This window comes from Falco cherrug, chromosome 5 (assembly GCF_023634085.1).
Source record: "Falco cherrug isolate bFalChe1 chromosome 5, bFalChe1.pri, whole genome shotgun sequence".
In the NCBI taxonomy this organism is placed as follows: domain Eukaryota; kingdom Metazoa; phylum Chordata; class Aves; order Falconiformes; family Falconidae; genus Falco; species Falco cherrug.
In genome coordinates, this window is record NC_073701.1 from 40,137,021 (window position 1) to 40,153,237 (window position 16,217).

The 16,217-nt window shown below is 36.9% G+C and overlaps 1 protein-coding gene across 2 annotated transcripts in view; it reads left to right on the forward strand.

Moving 5' to 3' along the window:
* Nucleotides 1-16,217, forward strand: part of TMTC2 (transmembrane O-mannosyltransferase targeting cadherins 2) — a 254,213-nt gene that overhangs the window by 168,974 nt on the left and 69,022 nt on the right. For both annotated transcript variants that reach the window (XM_055712368.1, XM_055712369.1), the window contains 3 exons: nt 6,497-6,582; nt 7,419-7,603; nt 9,305-9,383. In XM_055712368.1, coding sequence (XP_055568343.1) covers nt 6,497-6,582; nt 7,419-7,603; nt 9,305-9,383 — 350 coding nt within the window. The remainder of the gene's footprint in view (nt 1-6,496; nt 6,583-7,418; nt 7,604-9,304; nt 9,384-16,217) is intronic.

The following is a 16,217-nucleotide window of genomic DNA, read 5'->3' on the forward strand; positions in this document are numbered from 1 at the left end:
AAGAGGATTTTCTTCCATTTCTTTCTTTGCCAGCATAGCATTCAGGTAAACATAATTCTTTGTAGATAATCCCACCTGAAATCAATGGGATGAATGTAGCTTGAGGCATAGATGAACTGCAGTCATGGCAAAATGGGTAACAGGCCCTGTATTAGCTGTTATCAACCAGTAAACAACATTGGTTAAACTATTAGATTAATTTATTTCAATATTGTACCTGGCTTGAAAATTTTATAAATATTTCACTAACATACGTTTTAAAATTGATGACAGTTTCATGTGGATTGAGCTTGGTCAGTTTATGCCAGCTTTAGTCACTGAGGTGTCTGCTTTGTAAGTAGACCAGCTGGCTTTAATAGGACTACAGCAGGAAGAAAATAGTTTGTAACTTGATGAAAACAGTAGACTGTCTACTCCCTGTTTATATTTTGTGACTGCTTTCCAGTTCCCAAAAACGGTTTTGTGCATTAGTATTCAGTGACTTTAGGTCAAAACCAAGGCAGAGAAAGAAGGCAGGGAGATTTTTCAAGTTGATGGTCAAGCAAGATGAGTAAATGTTGGCAGTTTAAAGAACTCGGAATGGTTGCAAAGAACTCATTTCAGGGAAATGTTTTCCTGCATATATTTAAATAAGCAAGTCTATCTATAGAAGAGACGTGCGTTATTTCTAGATAGCCAGAGCTTGCTTCTCATTTTTTTCTTCTTTTTATTTTTCTTCCCATTAGAGAGGATTCTGAGACACTTTCTAAGTCACTGGGTGAAGTCTGCTACTCTTGCAAGTAGTTGGCACGTATCCTCCATTTTATAAATGATTCACACTTCACTGTAAAATTACGTGGAAGCAATGCAGGCAAAAAGTCCTGTTGTAAGGTTCCAGAATCTTACTGCTGTGATAGTTAGAACTTGACTCCTAATTAATCCCAAATTAATTAATGGACAATTTATACCTGTTTACTTTGTATTCTATGGTTTACGTAGCTTTTTCTTTTCTAATTAATTTCATCCCTCTGTGTTTCTGGGGATAAACTATATTCTTCCACAGTACTAGTCTTACTAGGCTAGAGGAGCCACTGAGTTCCTGCTCACCATCTCTCCATCTGCTAGAATTCAGTTTTTTCCAGTTATGTCAGTAAACTTTCTTTGAACTGAAGTTCCATCTTTCAATTAATGTTTTATGTGCCTTACTGGCAGGTGGGAGCTGGACTGGAGGAAAAAAAAAAAAGAGTTTTGGAACTTCAAACTTAAAGCAACTGCTCCTGTGTTTTGTTTTTTTGGGGGGCATTTTGGGGTTATGCTTTTTTTATTTATTGACCTTGGTATATTAGCAACTGTAGAAAGTTTATTAAAAAGTACCAGAAGACTTTAAGTTCTTCATCCAAGTTTATCACTCGAGCTTACTCTTCTGTATCAAGCATCCTTATTTCAAGAATGTGCTTTCCTTTGTTCATCATTGTGTAAGGAAGAAGGAAGGCTTTAGGTCTGTATAACCACAAAAGATGGGTACTTACTCAATGTGTGCCAGTTGCTTCTCTCCACCCAGTGGCTTATGTTCAATGTTTGTGCTGTACTGCTGCTTTTGTGTTCTTTCCCTCTGCTCCTTCTCCCCTCTGCCAGCAACCTGCAAAGAGCAGTTATTATTTCAAAGTGTAAACAAAGAAGAGGAAGAACAGATCCACTCCTGGCTATGGGAGAAGCTTTATGTTGCTGTCTGCCCCAGCCACTGCAAGGGGTGAGCTACTGGAGACTCAGCAGTGCCTGCAAGTTGTGAACTCCAGCTAAGGGACGTTCTTCTGCATGTAGAAATTGGTTATTCAGAGCAAACTCCACCCCACCCCCCCCCCCCCATTTACTATAGCCAAAGGAAGTGGTGGTATGAGATAAAAATAAACTGTCTCCTTTGACAGAAAAAGGAGTAGAACTATATATTTGTTGAGCTTTACAAATGCACCCTGAGCTTTTAAAAGATGTTGTCAATGTAATAAAGGATAGTAATAAGAATGACAAGCAAACTTTAGATTGTTTGATTGTGCATTTAGATAAGTTTACTAGTTTTGGGAAGTATTGGCTAAACATCTAGTCTTCCCCCCACCAAAAAAAAAAAAAAAAAAAAAGATGGAATTATGCATAGACCAAACCTTTTTTAGGAGTTTGCCATTTTTTCCAGACCATCAATCCATTATCACTCCTTACCAGGTGATTGGAAAGTAACTAATTAACTAATTTTTGTGTAAAAGTTTTGAGAGTCAGTAGATGAGGTACCACAGATTCAATCAGCCACTGCCAGTTTTTCAACCCCAGCAGTCAGCTGGCAGATGATGGGTTGTATAAGGAAGAAGGAATTTGGATTATAAAAATGTGGCTGAACAAACAGATGCTAAGATCTTCAAGGAGGTCCCTGACTTTCATTGTTACAGCCTGTGGGTTTCACTTCATCTGCCTCTGTTGTTGTTTCTCTATTCTGTAGCAAGTCAGCTTGTTTCTTGCAGGTTTAGCTTACTATGGTAGTTATGCACCTATTAGCTCCCAGCTTTTGATACCACAACTTCTTTCTGTTCAACCATGGTCAGTTTGCTTGAAGGATATTTTGCAATTCTCTAGGTGAATTGGCATAGAAAAAAAAATATTTCAAATTTTGCCCTCTATGTATCTTTATAAAGACACTTCAGTTTTATTTTTAGTGATTTTAAAGTAATTCTGAGTATCTTGATGAAAATTTTCTGGCTGGAATGTAGTGAATACTAAAGCATGTGAAAATAAGACATAGGAGACCTATTAAACTTTACTCTCATGACTGGCCTCTGTTAAGAAGTGAAGGAGACTACAAAGTCAACTCCCATGAAAAAGGAAGCATTTCTGTGACAAAATAACCCATACTTCACCAATTTCTGAAGGAGAAGGAAAGAATATATCATCAAACTTCCAGCTGAAGCTTGTTGAAGAGTTGTTAATAATAACTTAGCAGACTGCAAAGGTAATTGTTTTCAGCCTCTAAGCTTCTCTGGAAAAAAAGCTTTAAGTGTTGAATGGACCCTTTCATTAGTATTTTCTCTAATGACCTCTTTGCAATCATGTAATGAAGGAAGGACATGCTTCCTTCAGATTTTCCTCACTTGAGCCCATCTCTTTGCTTCACGTTCATCTTGACAACAGTGAAAAATTTTAAAGGTCAGATGCTTTCAGAGGCAACCCTGGGACTTGTTGCCTCAACTTGGAGTTGTTGGAGCAGCTGGCAGAGAGCCTGGAGAACAAGATCCCTGCTCTGCTCCCAGGGCCCTGGCCTTGGGCTGCTGTTCCTTCACTGGCCCTGCTGTCTCTGCTGATCAGGTCCACTGGTTTAGCAATGTGGTATCAAGGCTGAACTGTGCTGTTCCTCAGAACCTCAGGTCTGCCTCTCAAATGTGGTGCCTAGCTGAAAATCAGCATGATTTTTGTCTTGGAAATGGCTTAGTTGCTGTGAAATGTAGTAATGGAAAGGAGAATATAGGACCTGAGGACTTGCAGGTTTTCTTGAACTAATTTTGAAATAAACAGTAGTTTTGTCATTTGATCCTGGGGCTTATTTTTTTCTTTGCTCAAAAGGTAAATATTTATAAGAAGGTAGTGGTGTTTTACTTGTAGAAACTGGAGACCGAAGCAAATATTGAACTATTGCTCATTTATATTCCTTCTGTGTGGAGAATGAGACAGCAGACCTCTGGAAGTAACAGTGAGGAGTAATGAAGTTAGAAACTGGGATTATAATACTTGCTTTAAAAAAAGTAGTAGGACATTTCATAGACAGTATTAATTTTGGCGGAAACTAAATTTGAAGTGTTTGGGTGTAGTTTCAGTTGCATGTTGTGAGTAATCAGAGGTTGGTGAGCATGTTTTTATGACTACATTTTTCTGAGATTAATGCTAAAGAGAATCTGATTATTTTTTTTTTTTTTTAATCTTGGAAGTGAAATAACTGCTCCTTAAAGTCTTCTAATATTCACTGTAAATTCAGGAATGCTTTGCAAGTTTAATGCAATGTTCATCATCTTAACTTTTTATCTATTTAAAAAACTGTTTATCCCTTCATAGGTGAACATCCAAAGTAGTTCTCTTTCAGAAGCATACTTTCCTAAGTGTTAATTTTATTCAACTAAAAATATTATTTTTTAATTTTCCTTTAAGCCTTTTCTTGACTTTGTTTAATCTGAAACTAGACCTAGACATTCATAAATCTAGTCATTTTTGTACTGCCAGAAGCCACAGGGAAAACCAGCAATCAATCAGAACCAGTTTCACAAGGAGAGAAGCAGTTTCATGCCTTATCAAGAATTTTTGATTATATCTTTTTCTTCTTTTTATTTTACAAAACCTCATAAGTACAAATAAAACACTAATTATTTGCTGGAATTCAGCACTCAAATCTTGCATCTGAGCAGCCTGGGCTTTTAGGCAAAGGAAGAAGAGAGGGGGCAGAGAGAGAATATGTCTGCTAATGGAACAACTTTTAAAAGAAAAAAAAGTCTTCTGGAAGAGTAGTGGGGGAAAAAAAGACCTTAAATGATCAAGTAATTAATCAAGAGTGCCAGTACTAGAGCATGTCGTGAATACAGAAGATTTGGTAATAATTAGATCTTAACGTTCTTATAATCCAAAAAGCACAAGTGTTTTACAGTTTACAAAGTAATTTATTTTGTTCAAGTTGAGGAATTACTGTATTACTTAATATATGAATTATTTATTCTAGAACTAAAATAAGAATCAAATTTCTTTGACAAATTTGTCCAAAAATTGTAAGAATATTATTTTTTAAAAAGAAATAAGAAGCAGCTTAAATGTCAGACCATGCAAGTCATTTTTTTGTTAATTCTACTGCCATCAATAGGATACTGGATCAAAATACCGTAACAATAGTAATTTCCCTTGGACTAATTACAGTCTATAAAAGTTTTTAGAGTAAACAAAATTCATGTTCTGGAAAATTTAGAAAACATCGTTAGTATCCTGACCATCATACCCCTTGCCACCTGCAAGACACTTGACAGTAGTTAAAAAACTTCGTGCCATGCCAAGAAGTATCCTGAATTTTATTTCCTGATTGCTCACATTACTGGAAGTACCAACTACATGTAATTTTTGTTAATATTAAGTGATTTACTACCTAATTGAAGTTACTTGAGGGACAGTTTCAAAAGTGAGGCTGTGTGGGACTGATAGACTGTACAGAAAAAAGAGGATATATTCCTCCACTCTTAAATCCTGACTCAGTGATAGGAAGCAAACAACTTAGATGGTGGTTATTTCTTTAGCTAACTGCCCTATTCTTTTCTTCTCCTGAAGTCTACTGGTTTAATTCACAAAGTTTTCCTGAGACTTTGGAGGGAAAAAAATCTTTTCTGATTGGAGACTGGAGATGGAAAAAGTCCAAGCTCCTCTACCATTCAAAAAGCTATCAGCAGATAAAGGCATAGAGGAAGAAGAGAAAATTGCTGTAGGTTAGTGGAACTACAAATAGATATGATAACCTTCTGACCTAAAACAAATAGCTACATTTATTTTTTCCTGGTTACTTTGAGGTATAAGAAGAGGGACATCTACCCCTGGATAACAGGGCCTGAGGCTCCACTCTGAAATGACTAATTTTTAAGGATTTTAAATCCTTTGGATCTTAATACATTTACATATGCTTTTTTTTCAGTCTTCTAAAACTTTGGGAACGCTATAACGCTTTGAGTTTTCATTTAAGCGTGCAATTCTAAATTAATGTCAATGATGTCCAGAGCACTGATTTTCAGGCATTTTTATTGGTGGCTTTTGTAATGCACAAAGATGTAATTGTAATTCCCAAAGATGCTTGTCTTAAAAGCTTTAATTAAAGCCCATGGATTATGAAACTAACTGAGAACTGGAAGTATTTGGTATAATTTTTGATATCTCTTCAGTTATTAAATTTGTTCAGGCCAGAAAAAATTAAACTAATGTAGGTGCTTAGCCATACAGTGAATAATGTAGTGAAATTGCTCAACCAAAGGGGGCTCGTTAAGGTGATACATGTGAAGTGTTAAGTGGTTAATTTTATTGTGTGTTTCAAAAATATCTGGTTTTTCAAGTCAAGAAAAGATGACAGGCTAAACATGAATGTCTTAGTTACAAATACCTCCACCATACTCCATCTGCTTTAAAAACTCACAATTTACCATTTTCTTAACTGAGTAAATGAATTTCTTGGTTTCCAAGAAAGCCAAAACTATTGCATTTAACATCTGCTTTGTTAAAGCCATATGGATGCACCTGATGTCTCTGAACTAATCCTGTTTTCACACAAAATAATTTTGCCACTAATTTGATAGTAACATGCAGAGTTGATATACTTCTGAAATACCAGTCAGCATATTTTTCTTTACTTTAGTTTTGTTTTCAATATTTATCTTGAAGTTACTCTTTGCAGTAACCTCCCTCTCTCTTTTTTCTTTTTCTTTTTTTTTCTTTTTTTTTCTTTCTTTTTTTTTTTGTCCTTATGCAGAGGATTACTACTTCAGGAAAACAGCAGGTTTTCAGAGGCATTGCATTACTATAAACTGGCAATTGGTAGCAGACCCACACTAGCTTGTAAGTATTTCAACTGTACAAGCTTGCATAATACTGACTATAGCTTTTTAAGGAAATCTTCCTGCTCTTCAATAACACTTTATTTTTTTTTCAGAAGTTTTTCATTCTGAAAGCAAAAGGTGAAATTGTGCACTTCTCAGTTGAAAGCAAGCGTTTATTAGTCAACAACTACATTTATTGTGGTGCAGGGAAGAAGCAGCTGATGAATTAGCATTGGGCGGCACTGCTAGAACCTAAAATGTATCTGATCTGGGGTGGTGAGCCATATATGCTACTACCCAAAATTTTCAGGCTTCTGTTTGCTGTTTCTTAGAGCTGGTCCCTGATTTTTATGGTATGTGGTGTGAGTGAATAATACAAATATTTTTGAAGTCCTTTCATTTTTCCTTTCTTACTTGGGAGAAATGGGGAATAATCCATAGGATGTTGCCAAATCGGATGGTTCCAAAATTAAGTGGGTGCTTTTTAAGATTGCTGACTTCTTTCTAGCTTCAGTATTAAGTCTTATATATGTATATATAAATATAGATGTATATATTTTTGTAACATTTCAAACAATGGCACTATATACTCGATACAGTCCTAATTAGAGCACCCTGCCTAACCAGTGTCCTCTTCCCTCCTTCCTTAACCTTTATACCCACTTTCTGCTTTCCTTATCTCTGAACTTTTAGCTGTTATATGTTCCTCTTTATGTCAGTGAGTGATCTGTATTATACAAAAGGCAAATTAGATAACCATGGGATCTCCTTCAGATATCAATTTGAAGTAAAACAAAGATTAGATAAAACATCATGGAGCCCCATTTAAAGATAACATTATTTCCCTCTTCACAGCTGCCTATTTAAATACTGGCATCATCCTGATGAACCAAGGGAAGACAGAAGAAGCCAGGAGGACTTTCCTGAAGTGTTCAGAGATCCCTGATGAAAATCTGAAAGATCCTCATGCTCATAAAAGCTCTGTTACTAGCTGTCTTTATAACTTAGGAAAACTTTTTCATGAACAAGGACACTATGAGGTAAGACTCCAGATTTGTCTACAATATCATTATAAAACCTTCATTCATAAATAATACCTATTGCTTCCAGCCAGACTTTCAAAAGACATCACAGGCACAAATTGATTGAATTACACTTAATCAAGATTAGCATTCTCTACAGAGAATATTTATTCTCCACAGCCACAGGTGTGACAATGTTAATTAGCAGTGTGATGTTCTGATGTCAGAGTCAGCATTAGCAGTGGTCACATCTGATATGTGTTAGTTCATTCTTCTTGGCTTTGTCCCCGTCACTGATATGCAAAGGATATAGCCTGATTACAGACCAGCCAACCTAAAGTGTACTGGCTTTTTAATTCAAAATAAAGCCCATCTTCAGCTGAAAACGTGCAATTATGTTTGTTTCTGCATCTCCAAAATCAAGACCTAGTTGAAACAATTCAAAACTTCAGTGATTAAAAACATCCCACTTGTGTGCTCTCTTCAGATAACTTAACCTAAGTGCTGAAGTGGGTTGGATAATTTTTAATGTAACTGTACACAGCACCCAACCCATCCCATCTCATTTACTTGTACAAATGTGACTTCTGTGATTCCTCTCCCTTCTCCCTGATGAAATTACTAAAACTGGACATTTGTTTGAGTTTTGACCTGTAGCCGTATTTGAAAGAAAGTCATTCTTTCTTTGCATTGCCAGGCATACTTCAGAATAGGAGTTATGCATGGTTTTGATTCATATAGCTCTTCTTGACCACGGCAGTTACCTCAGCTGTTTAAGATTAGGCGTACAAGCCTTATGGATTTTCTGGCATCTGTCTGCTGAATCGAGTTCTGTCAGATGGCAGCTACTAATTGCTTAAAACACAGACAGCTAATACATCCATGAATGTAAGAGAACAGCAGCATGTTGTCTGCATGGCTGATAGAGTATAGAGTTGGAGTTCAATGCCTGGGAGGTGCAAGGGATTTTAAGAATATGAACCATCAGGTTTCTGCCTGGTAGTCATTGCAGTCTGAGCCAGCCCTGATTGGGTCACACACTTAAGATATTTTTTTTGTCAAGCATATTTCAGCCTTCACAAGCTATGACTGTTAGATGGGATGATGTAGAAAATGATGCAGAGCTAACAGACTGGCCAGTAAGCATCCAAAGTGCAGAATGAATCATAAGTATATGTGCTCGAGTAACTCAAGGCACAGCACATTTGCAAATGGAATCCAGTTTTGGCATTCTTGACACTGTAGTACATCTCATTCTTTGTGTGGAGCAGACTTGAGTTGTAAGGATTATGTTTTGTTATTACTTGACAGTAGACAATGATTTCTTTATTTTTAGGTCACTTATAGTAGCTTAGTCATCAGAAGGTCCTTTGTCTGCAGTTTGATATTCTCTGACATCCTGTATAATTTTGTATATGTTTATAAGCTCATGCGTCATTGAGGGGTTTAAAAAAATGTTCCTTTTACTTCTGATTGGTAAAAAAGTTGCAATATTGGAACTAATTTGATCTCTTGTCAATAAGCTTCACTGAATTTGATAAAATATTTGTAAATGAGAAATCTGAATTTTCCATGATATTTATGATGCCGATGTGTTTTCTCTCTCTGCACCTTTCACTTGGGGAAGGAAGATAGTCTGGCTTTGCTTTCTCTGTGAAAGACTACTTTTGAAATCAATGCTTTACTAGTTATTTGTCCCACTTGTGTGTCTCTCTTCAGGATGCCCTTATGGTTTACAAAGAAGCAATACAGAAAATGCCAAGGCAGTTTGCACCACAGAGCTTATACAACATGATGGGTAAGTGCATTGTTAGTGTTTCAGAAAGATACTTGAGGAGTCAGGCAGGGTGAAACAAAAAAACTTAGCCAAGCAACTGGTGCTCAAATGATTTAGGTAATAAAACAAACAAAAAAATGCCTTCAGTAGATACAAGCAAACCAGGTTCAGAGCTTAAATTGTCAGTAACTTCAGTGCTGGATAGGGCACAATAAATGATGAGACAGTTAGATACTAGATACCTTTAAGAGTGTCCATACAGCACTTTTAAGTTTAGAATGCGTGGATTAGGGTTTTTCTCTGCCTCCACAGTCTCTCATCCACTATCCTGGAGAACTCATGTGCAATTAATAATTATTTTTTTAAAAAATCTCCCATTTAGTCATCTTCGAAACTTCATAGAATGTGGACTGAGATTGATTATAACATAAGACTTAGCGTGGGTTTTGAATGTTAAGTTTCCTTCTGAAACAACAAAATGTCCAAACAGGACCACAGAGATCATCGGATTTTTTTATTTTTTTTTAGGTTGTGCCAAAAGCTTATTTCCCAGATGATGTACTGTTAGTTAAGACATCTACAATGATAGAAGTCTTCAAAATTTTAGCAGAGTGCTTTGAGTACTGCAAGAAACATTAATTTAGCTGAGATGGTTTTTTTGGTTTTACACTTTAACTTCAGCTCCTCATATTCTTCATCACATCTTTATAGAACATATACTAAACAGATAAAAGGAAGAAGATAATATGAATTATTATTTATAATATTCAGATCTGTAAACGAAGGGGCAGGTTCCTCATTATTTCAGAGATGCTTTTAACTGGATTTTTCTCTGAAAGGGCATGTATTTCTGCTAAGCAAACTCAGTGTCTGGCCCAGTAGACACTGATTTCCTATCTGGAACAGAAAAGGATGTAAGATACTTTAAGTAGTTTGAAGTAGAGCAATTAAAAATATATGTGGAAACAATCAGGATCAACAGGAAGCATGTGGGGTTTTGTGGTGTGTGTTGTCATCCGTACCCTCGCCCCCCAATGCCTAATATATGAGGGAATGCATTGGTTGTACCCGTTGGTTTGACACATTGTTGAAAGCAAGCGTCACTCACTCTACTTATACAGGAAAGGCATCTTTTATTAGCTCCCTAGAAGTACTAAGGCATAGGAAAAAAATACTGTAAAATTGTAGTTGTAACTGATACTACATGTTTGCAAATCTCTGTAAATGCTAAATTAAGTACTCCTCTTGTCACAGTGACAAAGCATCTAATGCCAATAATAGTATAAACATTTCCTTAACACTTCATACATTTCAGTGGAGAGTTACTTCTCCCTGGTTGCTGAGCTTTATCAGATTAATGCAAGTGGCAAAAATCACTAAAATATGCAAGTTGATTATTGCATGTTCTTTTCTTCATAGAGAGTATTGGCGGAACTATTGTTTTGTCAGTTTTATTTATCAACATTTGCTGATAAATTTGGTGGGGTTATCAACGGTCACCACCCTCTGTGAATTAAACCTGTGCTTACTATTGGTGTCCTTTAGTGACTGCTGAAGTACTGCAGTGCTCCAGTGATCCTCTGAAGTTTGACTGCCCTTTTTAGTACAGCTGTATATTTCATAATTCTGATAAAAGTGCTCTTCAGAAGTACAGAAATTGGAAAAGTAAACCAACCCTGTTTGTAGCATGATGGTTGCTCCATCACAAAGCAGGCCTGTGCCACCTTTTTTCTTTTTCTGTGAATAGATGCTCCCTTTAGAACAACCATGACCTATAAAATTCTTCAGTTTTTTACTTTTTTGCCCGTTAGTTACTTTTTAGGTTCAGGAGGCCTTTCTCAGCTTTCTTTATAAGCACAGTCCATGACGTCCAAGTTCACTCTGTTCCTGGGATTTGCATTTATTAATTCACAAAGCGATAGTGAACACAAAGACCAGCTCAGTCCTTTGCCTGGGCTTGGCTGCTGCTACACTTCCCCCCTCCACTGCTTAACCCATACTCTGGCTTCTGTTTCCTTTAGGCAACCATCAGCACTTCACAAATGAAGGTCCTAGTGGTGTAACAAGTTAGGGTCAACTGAGCTTACCTTAGCCCCTTTCAGCCTATTGCGAAGAGCAACCGGCTATTACAGAGCTCTGTAAAGTCCACCTTATCATTAACATAGCATATATTTGTATTTTGGTGATGTTGTGATGGCAGCTGTTGCATGGTTATCAGAACTTGCTTCGCACTAGTTGCTGAGGTATGAGTTGTTGGCTGTGCTGCAAAGGCAACCCAAGAGCCTATATAAAGGGTAGGGAAGTGAATTGAATGCAGTGCAGCTATATTAACAGCAGGACTCAGACAAATTTGTTTAAAGCTGTCCTGGATGTGTCCATGTGAGTGTACCTGACTGCAGTTACTTTGGTTAGTCTTTCCTACCTGTAACAGTGTAAAGGTTAGATGACAAGCCAGAGCTAGGTGAGCATCACTGTATAGTGTGGAGAGAAAAAGATACCTCTGGGGAGTAATTGAGCCCTTCTGACTTTGACATCTATTTTAGATTATAAAAATGATCCCCTGCAAGCATACTTCTCCTGTAAAAGGAACTGAGATGACTAGCTTAGACTTACTAGCTCAAGTTTGTGAGGTAAATCCAAAACACCTATTTAGTCATCTCTTTGCATTGGGTGTGGCAGGAGAACAGGGCAACCGCATCCATTATCGGGAGTGCATCCCATCAGCAGCTCATACTGTGTCATTGGGCATCGATTGTTTATTTCTGTTTTGATGTTCAAGATAAAATTACAAACATGTTCACTCTAACACTTTCTTTGATAAACAGCATTGCATAAACTTGTCTGCCTACTTTTTGCCTTTAAAAGAGAGACTAGAGGAACTGAAATAGGCCAGTCCTGTCTCATATGCCTGGAACTGTATGGACCTGACACTGAGCTGTGCCCACTCACTGGATGCTCATTGCTGGGGAAGAAGGGTGTGGGGGGTGGAAACTGGGGAGTGCTCCCCATCTGCTTGGGAAGGAGGGGTCCTTCCCTGTCTCTCTGCAGGTGGAAAAGGTCTCCACAGCTTATCATGAAATCCAGGAATAGTTACAGTTTGAGGACTGTCTGCTGCCGTTATTGTAATTAATGTATTCAGAGTCTCTGGCGATGACTCTGCTTGGTTCAGTGGTACATGTATTGCCAGATATTGGCATGTGATGTAAGAAACAGTGCTTCCTCTAATTTTTAATAATTATCCAATCATGTCACTGAAGATTTTATGGAGGCTTTTTTTCCCCTCTGTGGAGTACCTGACATACTAGAAAGAGAATAAACAGGAGATGAACTATTTAAACTGAATTAGGTTTGAACTCCAGCACTCCGAGTGTGGTAGCATTAACGCTCCAGCAGTGTTAAGCCTTTACACCACCTGCTTTCCCTGTATGCGTTATGCATCTTTTCCTGTGCATGCTTCTATTGGCCTTTCACTCTGACAGGCCCAGTGACTCATTCCTCTGGTGTGCCAGCCTGCCCTGATGACTCTCATCCTAAGTAACTTGCCTTTTAAAGCAACAAGAAGTATTTGGGCTCAAGAAGCAAGCCATCCATTTGACTTGGCATTTATTCATGGTACAAAAGGCAGGGCCACTATACCAGCATCAGATGTTGTAAGTTTGTGCGTATGAAAAGTTGCAGGGTTGATTTTGGTCTCCTGTTGCTGTGATTTATTTTGCCAGGTGTGCAACAACTCAGCTAAGGAAACCATATGTTCCTCTGGCTTTGTACCAAGAAGTAAAACCTTTTATTTTTTTTAATTTTTTTCTCAAAAGAGCACAAAACAGCTAAAAATTAAAACTTTAAAACTAGAATCAAAACAATTATTCAACAAACTGTATAGGATTGGCTTGGTATTTATTTTCTCTGTCATATTTCTTTGATGTAAATTAAAAAGTACGTGCTAAGGTTACTCAGATTAATTTGCTTGGCATGGCAACATGCACTACAAAGGCCAGAGTCCAGCTCAGCTGCATTAAATAGGTAATATATTTTGTTTAAAGTTTCAATTAAAGCCTAGGGTCAAAAAGATAAAATGGTCCCTGTGGGATCTTGAACACTTTAATGCCAATATTAGGATTGCTTAACGATCAGCCTCTGCTCTAGATGTCTTTTGCGTTCCTTGAAATCTGATATTATACAGTTGATTGTATTACATTGCTTTTAAAACCACACTGGCCCACCTGCTACAGTAATTCATACTCCTGCCAGTTAAGTGGTGTGAGGTGGACCATGGAGGCTTTATTTTAGTACCAAGCAGTAACAAGAAAGATGTTGGGGTGGCATTGTTCAGGTTTAGATTGGCAAGATACTGTCATAAAGACAAATGTCTTGATTGTACTTCATCTGCCCTTGCCAGCTAATATATGAATGGCTATTTTCAGATACAGTTAATGCAAACCAAACATTTTTAATGAGAAATGCAAGTTAAAAAAGAAGCTAACTTTGCAGGAGTTAGTACAGTTAATGATGCACAAATTAGAGTTTGGATTTCTCCTTCCTAATCTGCTACATTGCACATGGACAGAAAACAAATCATATGCAAGTGGCAGCCAGGTACAAGACGGGAAAGGGGAGACAGATTTTATATCTGGTGCAGAGGTTTGTATCGTAAATACAAAGGCTTAGCATGCAGAGAGACTTTATCTATTGATGATTATAACATAACTATCACTTTATTTGATTATGCTTTTGTGAGGATGTGGCTGTTTGTACAAATCTGTTAATATTGTTAAGGCTCCTATCCCATTTGCCCCTTGCTCCCATTAAATGCTTTTTTATTGAATTACTTTAAAATATTGTTTAGAACTCCAAGAAACACTTTTGCTGGTATAGTTTTACAGTTCATGCTGTGCAAGACTTACTTTTTAAGAGCCACAGATGATTAAGCTGTGAAATACATATCCCATATCATAACTTGTACAGAGCATGATACTTGCGCTTGTCTGAGCTCCAGTCATCGGTGTGCTTCCTATGCATCTCATGAAGCTTTACTGGTAATTTCTTACTAAATGTACATTAAAAACTTTTTTTCTTTCAAAACTAGCTTGGTTGAAAACAAGGGATTTTTTTTTTTTCTTTCATATTTACATTTTGTTACATGTGCTAGGGAAATAATGGAGTCCAGTCTAGTGGTGATGGGAGCAAAATGCTGTGCTTCCTTCTTTCCCCACCCTCCTCCTTTAACCCTTACCCCGTTGAGACTTTGCAGACTATGGTACTTTATATCTGCTTTACTAAGCTGAGTATAAATCTCTGGACTGAATGCAATGTGTCCTGTTTTTTCACTTTGTTCATTTTATTTGAAGGATTCAAGCTGGTTAAAAAGGTTACAGCAATGGATTACTGAGGGGTAATGGGTGCGATGTTAGGGACCAGGATTTTTCTTTTTAAAACTTCTCAGGTTTTCTTAGTTTAAATTATTTAGACTATTGATCTATAATTTCACATGAAATTCTTGAGGTTTTTTAGGTGATAGTCTGAAAAAGCTAAGAGTCTAAGCCTGAAATGCATTTGCATTTTAAACATATGGGGTTTTGTATGAAAGTAAGTATAATAGTTACATTTGTAAACCAAAAATGTATTCCAATACTGAAATTGGACTACAGGGATCCCAGTTAGGCATGATTCTAATGGAAAGTGCATCTATTAAGAGTGTTTTAAAGAAACGTATACTAGCATAATGGCTATGTATTACTGACAAAAAAAAACCCCAACATCTTTAAAATATGTGTAAATAAAGTAAAAGGAAAGAAAAGAGTACAAACATTTGCCAGTTATGAATTTCTAGGTTTTGCCCTTATGATTTAGTGCTGGTTGCACATCTGCTGGAAAAAGAAAATGAAATTACGTATCTCAGGTGAGTTCACTGCCTTTATTTATGTCAATACACTTCTTTCACTGGAAGTCTTTGTACAACAGAGAAGAGCTGTGCAAAGTCCATGCAGTTCCATGCTGGAACTGATTTTGTTTTGCCCTTCATTTATATCTGTTTTCCACTTTAGGTATGTTCCTTCAAAAATAGCTTAGTGGTCCAATTAAATCAGATCGAAGGCTTTGCTGTGGCTAACTGAGGCCTGTAAGAATCTACTCAACCAAATATGGATTGACTCCCATCTGTCAAAAGCCCTCTTAAAATACAACACATTCCTTGAAATCTTCAAGAAGATTGTTGTGTAAAAGAAAAAAAGCAAACAAAATATGCATAGTCTGTGCAGAACTTCATGCTCATTAAGTTCACATGCTTCAGCTGTTTCAGAGATGTGCATGCACTGCATATTTATCACCAAGACTGTTAATCTTTTGCAGTATATCTTAAACATCAGTGTAGTATAATTTCAAACTATGCTTCTAGATTTATTTTTATTGCATGTACTGGTACCTAAGGGAAAAAGAGAAGGAAGTTATATATCCTGGGAGGTGCATTTATGGTAAGCACACCTGCAGCCTTGATTTGCACAAGGAAGCTTCATGGTTGCATTATGAAAGACACAAAACCCTTGTGGCATTATGGTATGCAAGGATGCAGACCTGTCCATCATTTTCTAAGGCAACCTCCCAATTCAAAGAAATGATGGAAAAATGAAATTTTAATTCTGACTGAATGTATGTTAATGATTTTCCTTTTCAAAGTGCATCTCCATCTTTCTTTCTGTTTTTATGTCTGCTCTTGTCAATGCCAAGTTCTATATTTTCTATATTACATTTTTACCACCCATAAATTTAAGTGGCAGATAATTAACATATACAAGCATGATGCAAGGCAGCTTTACCCTGCATTGTATCCTTTACGGATATAGTTTTTCAGTAGCATCTTTT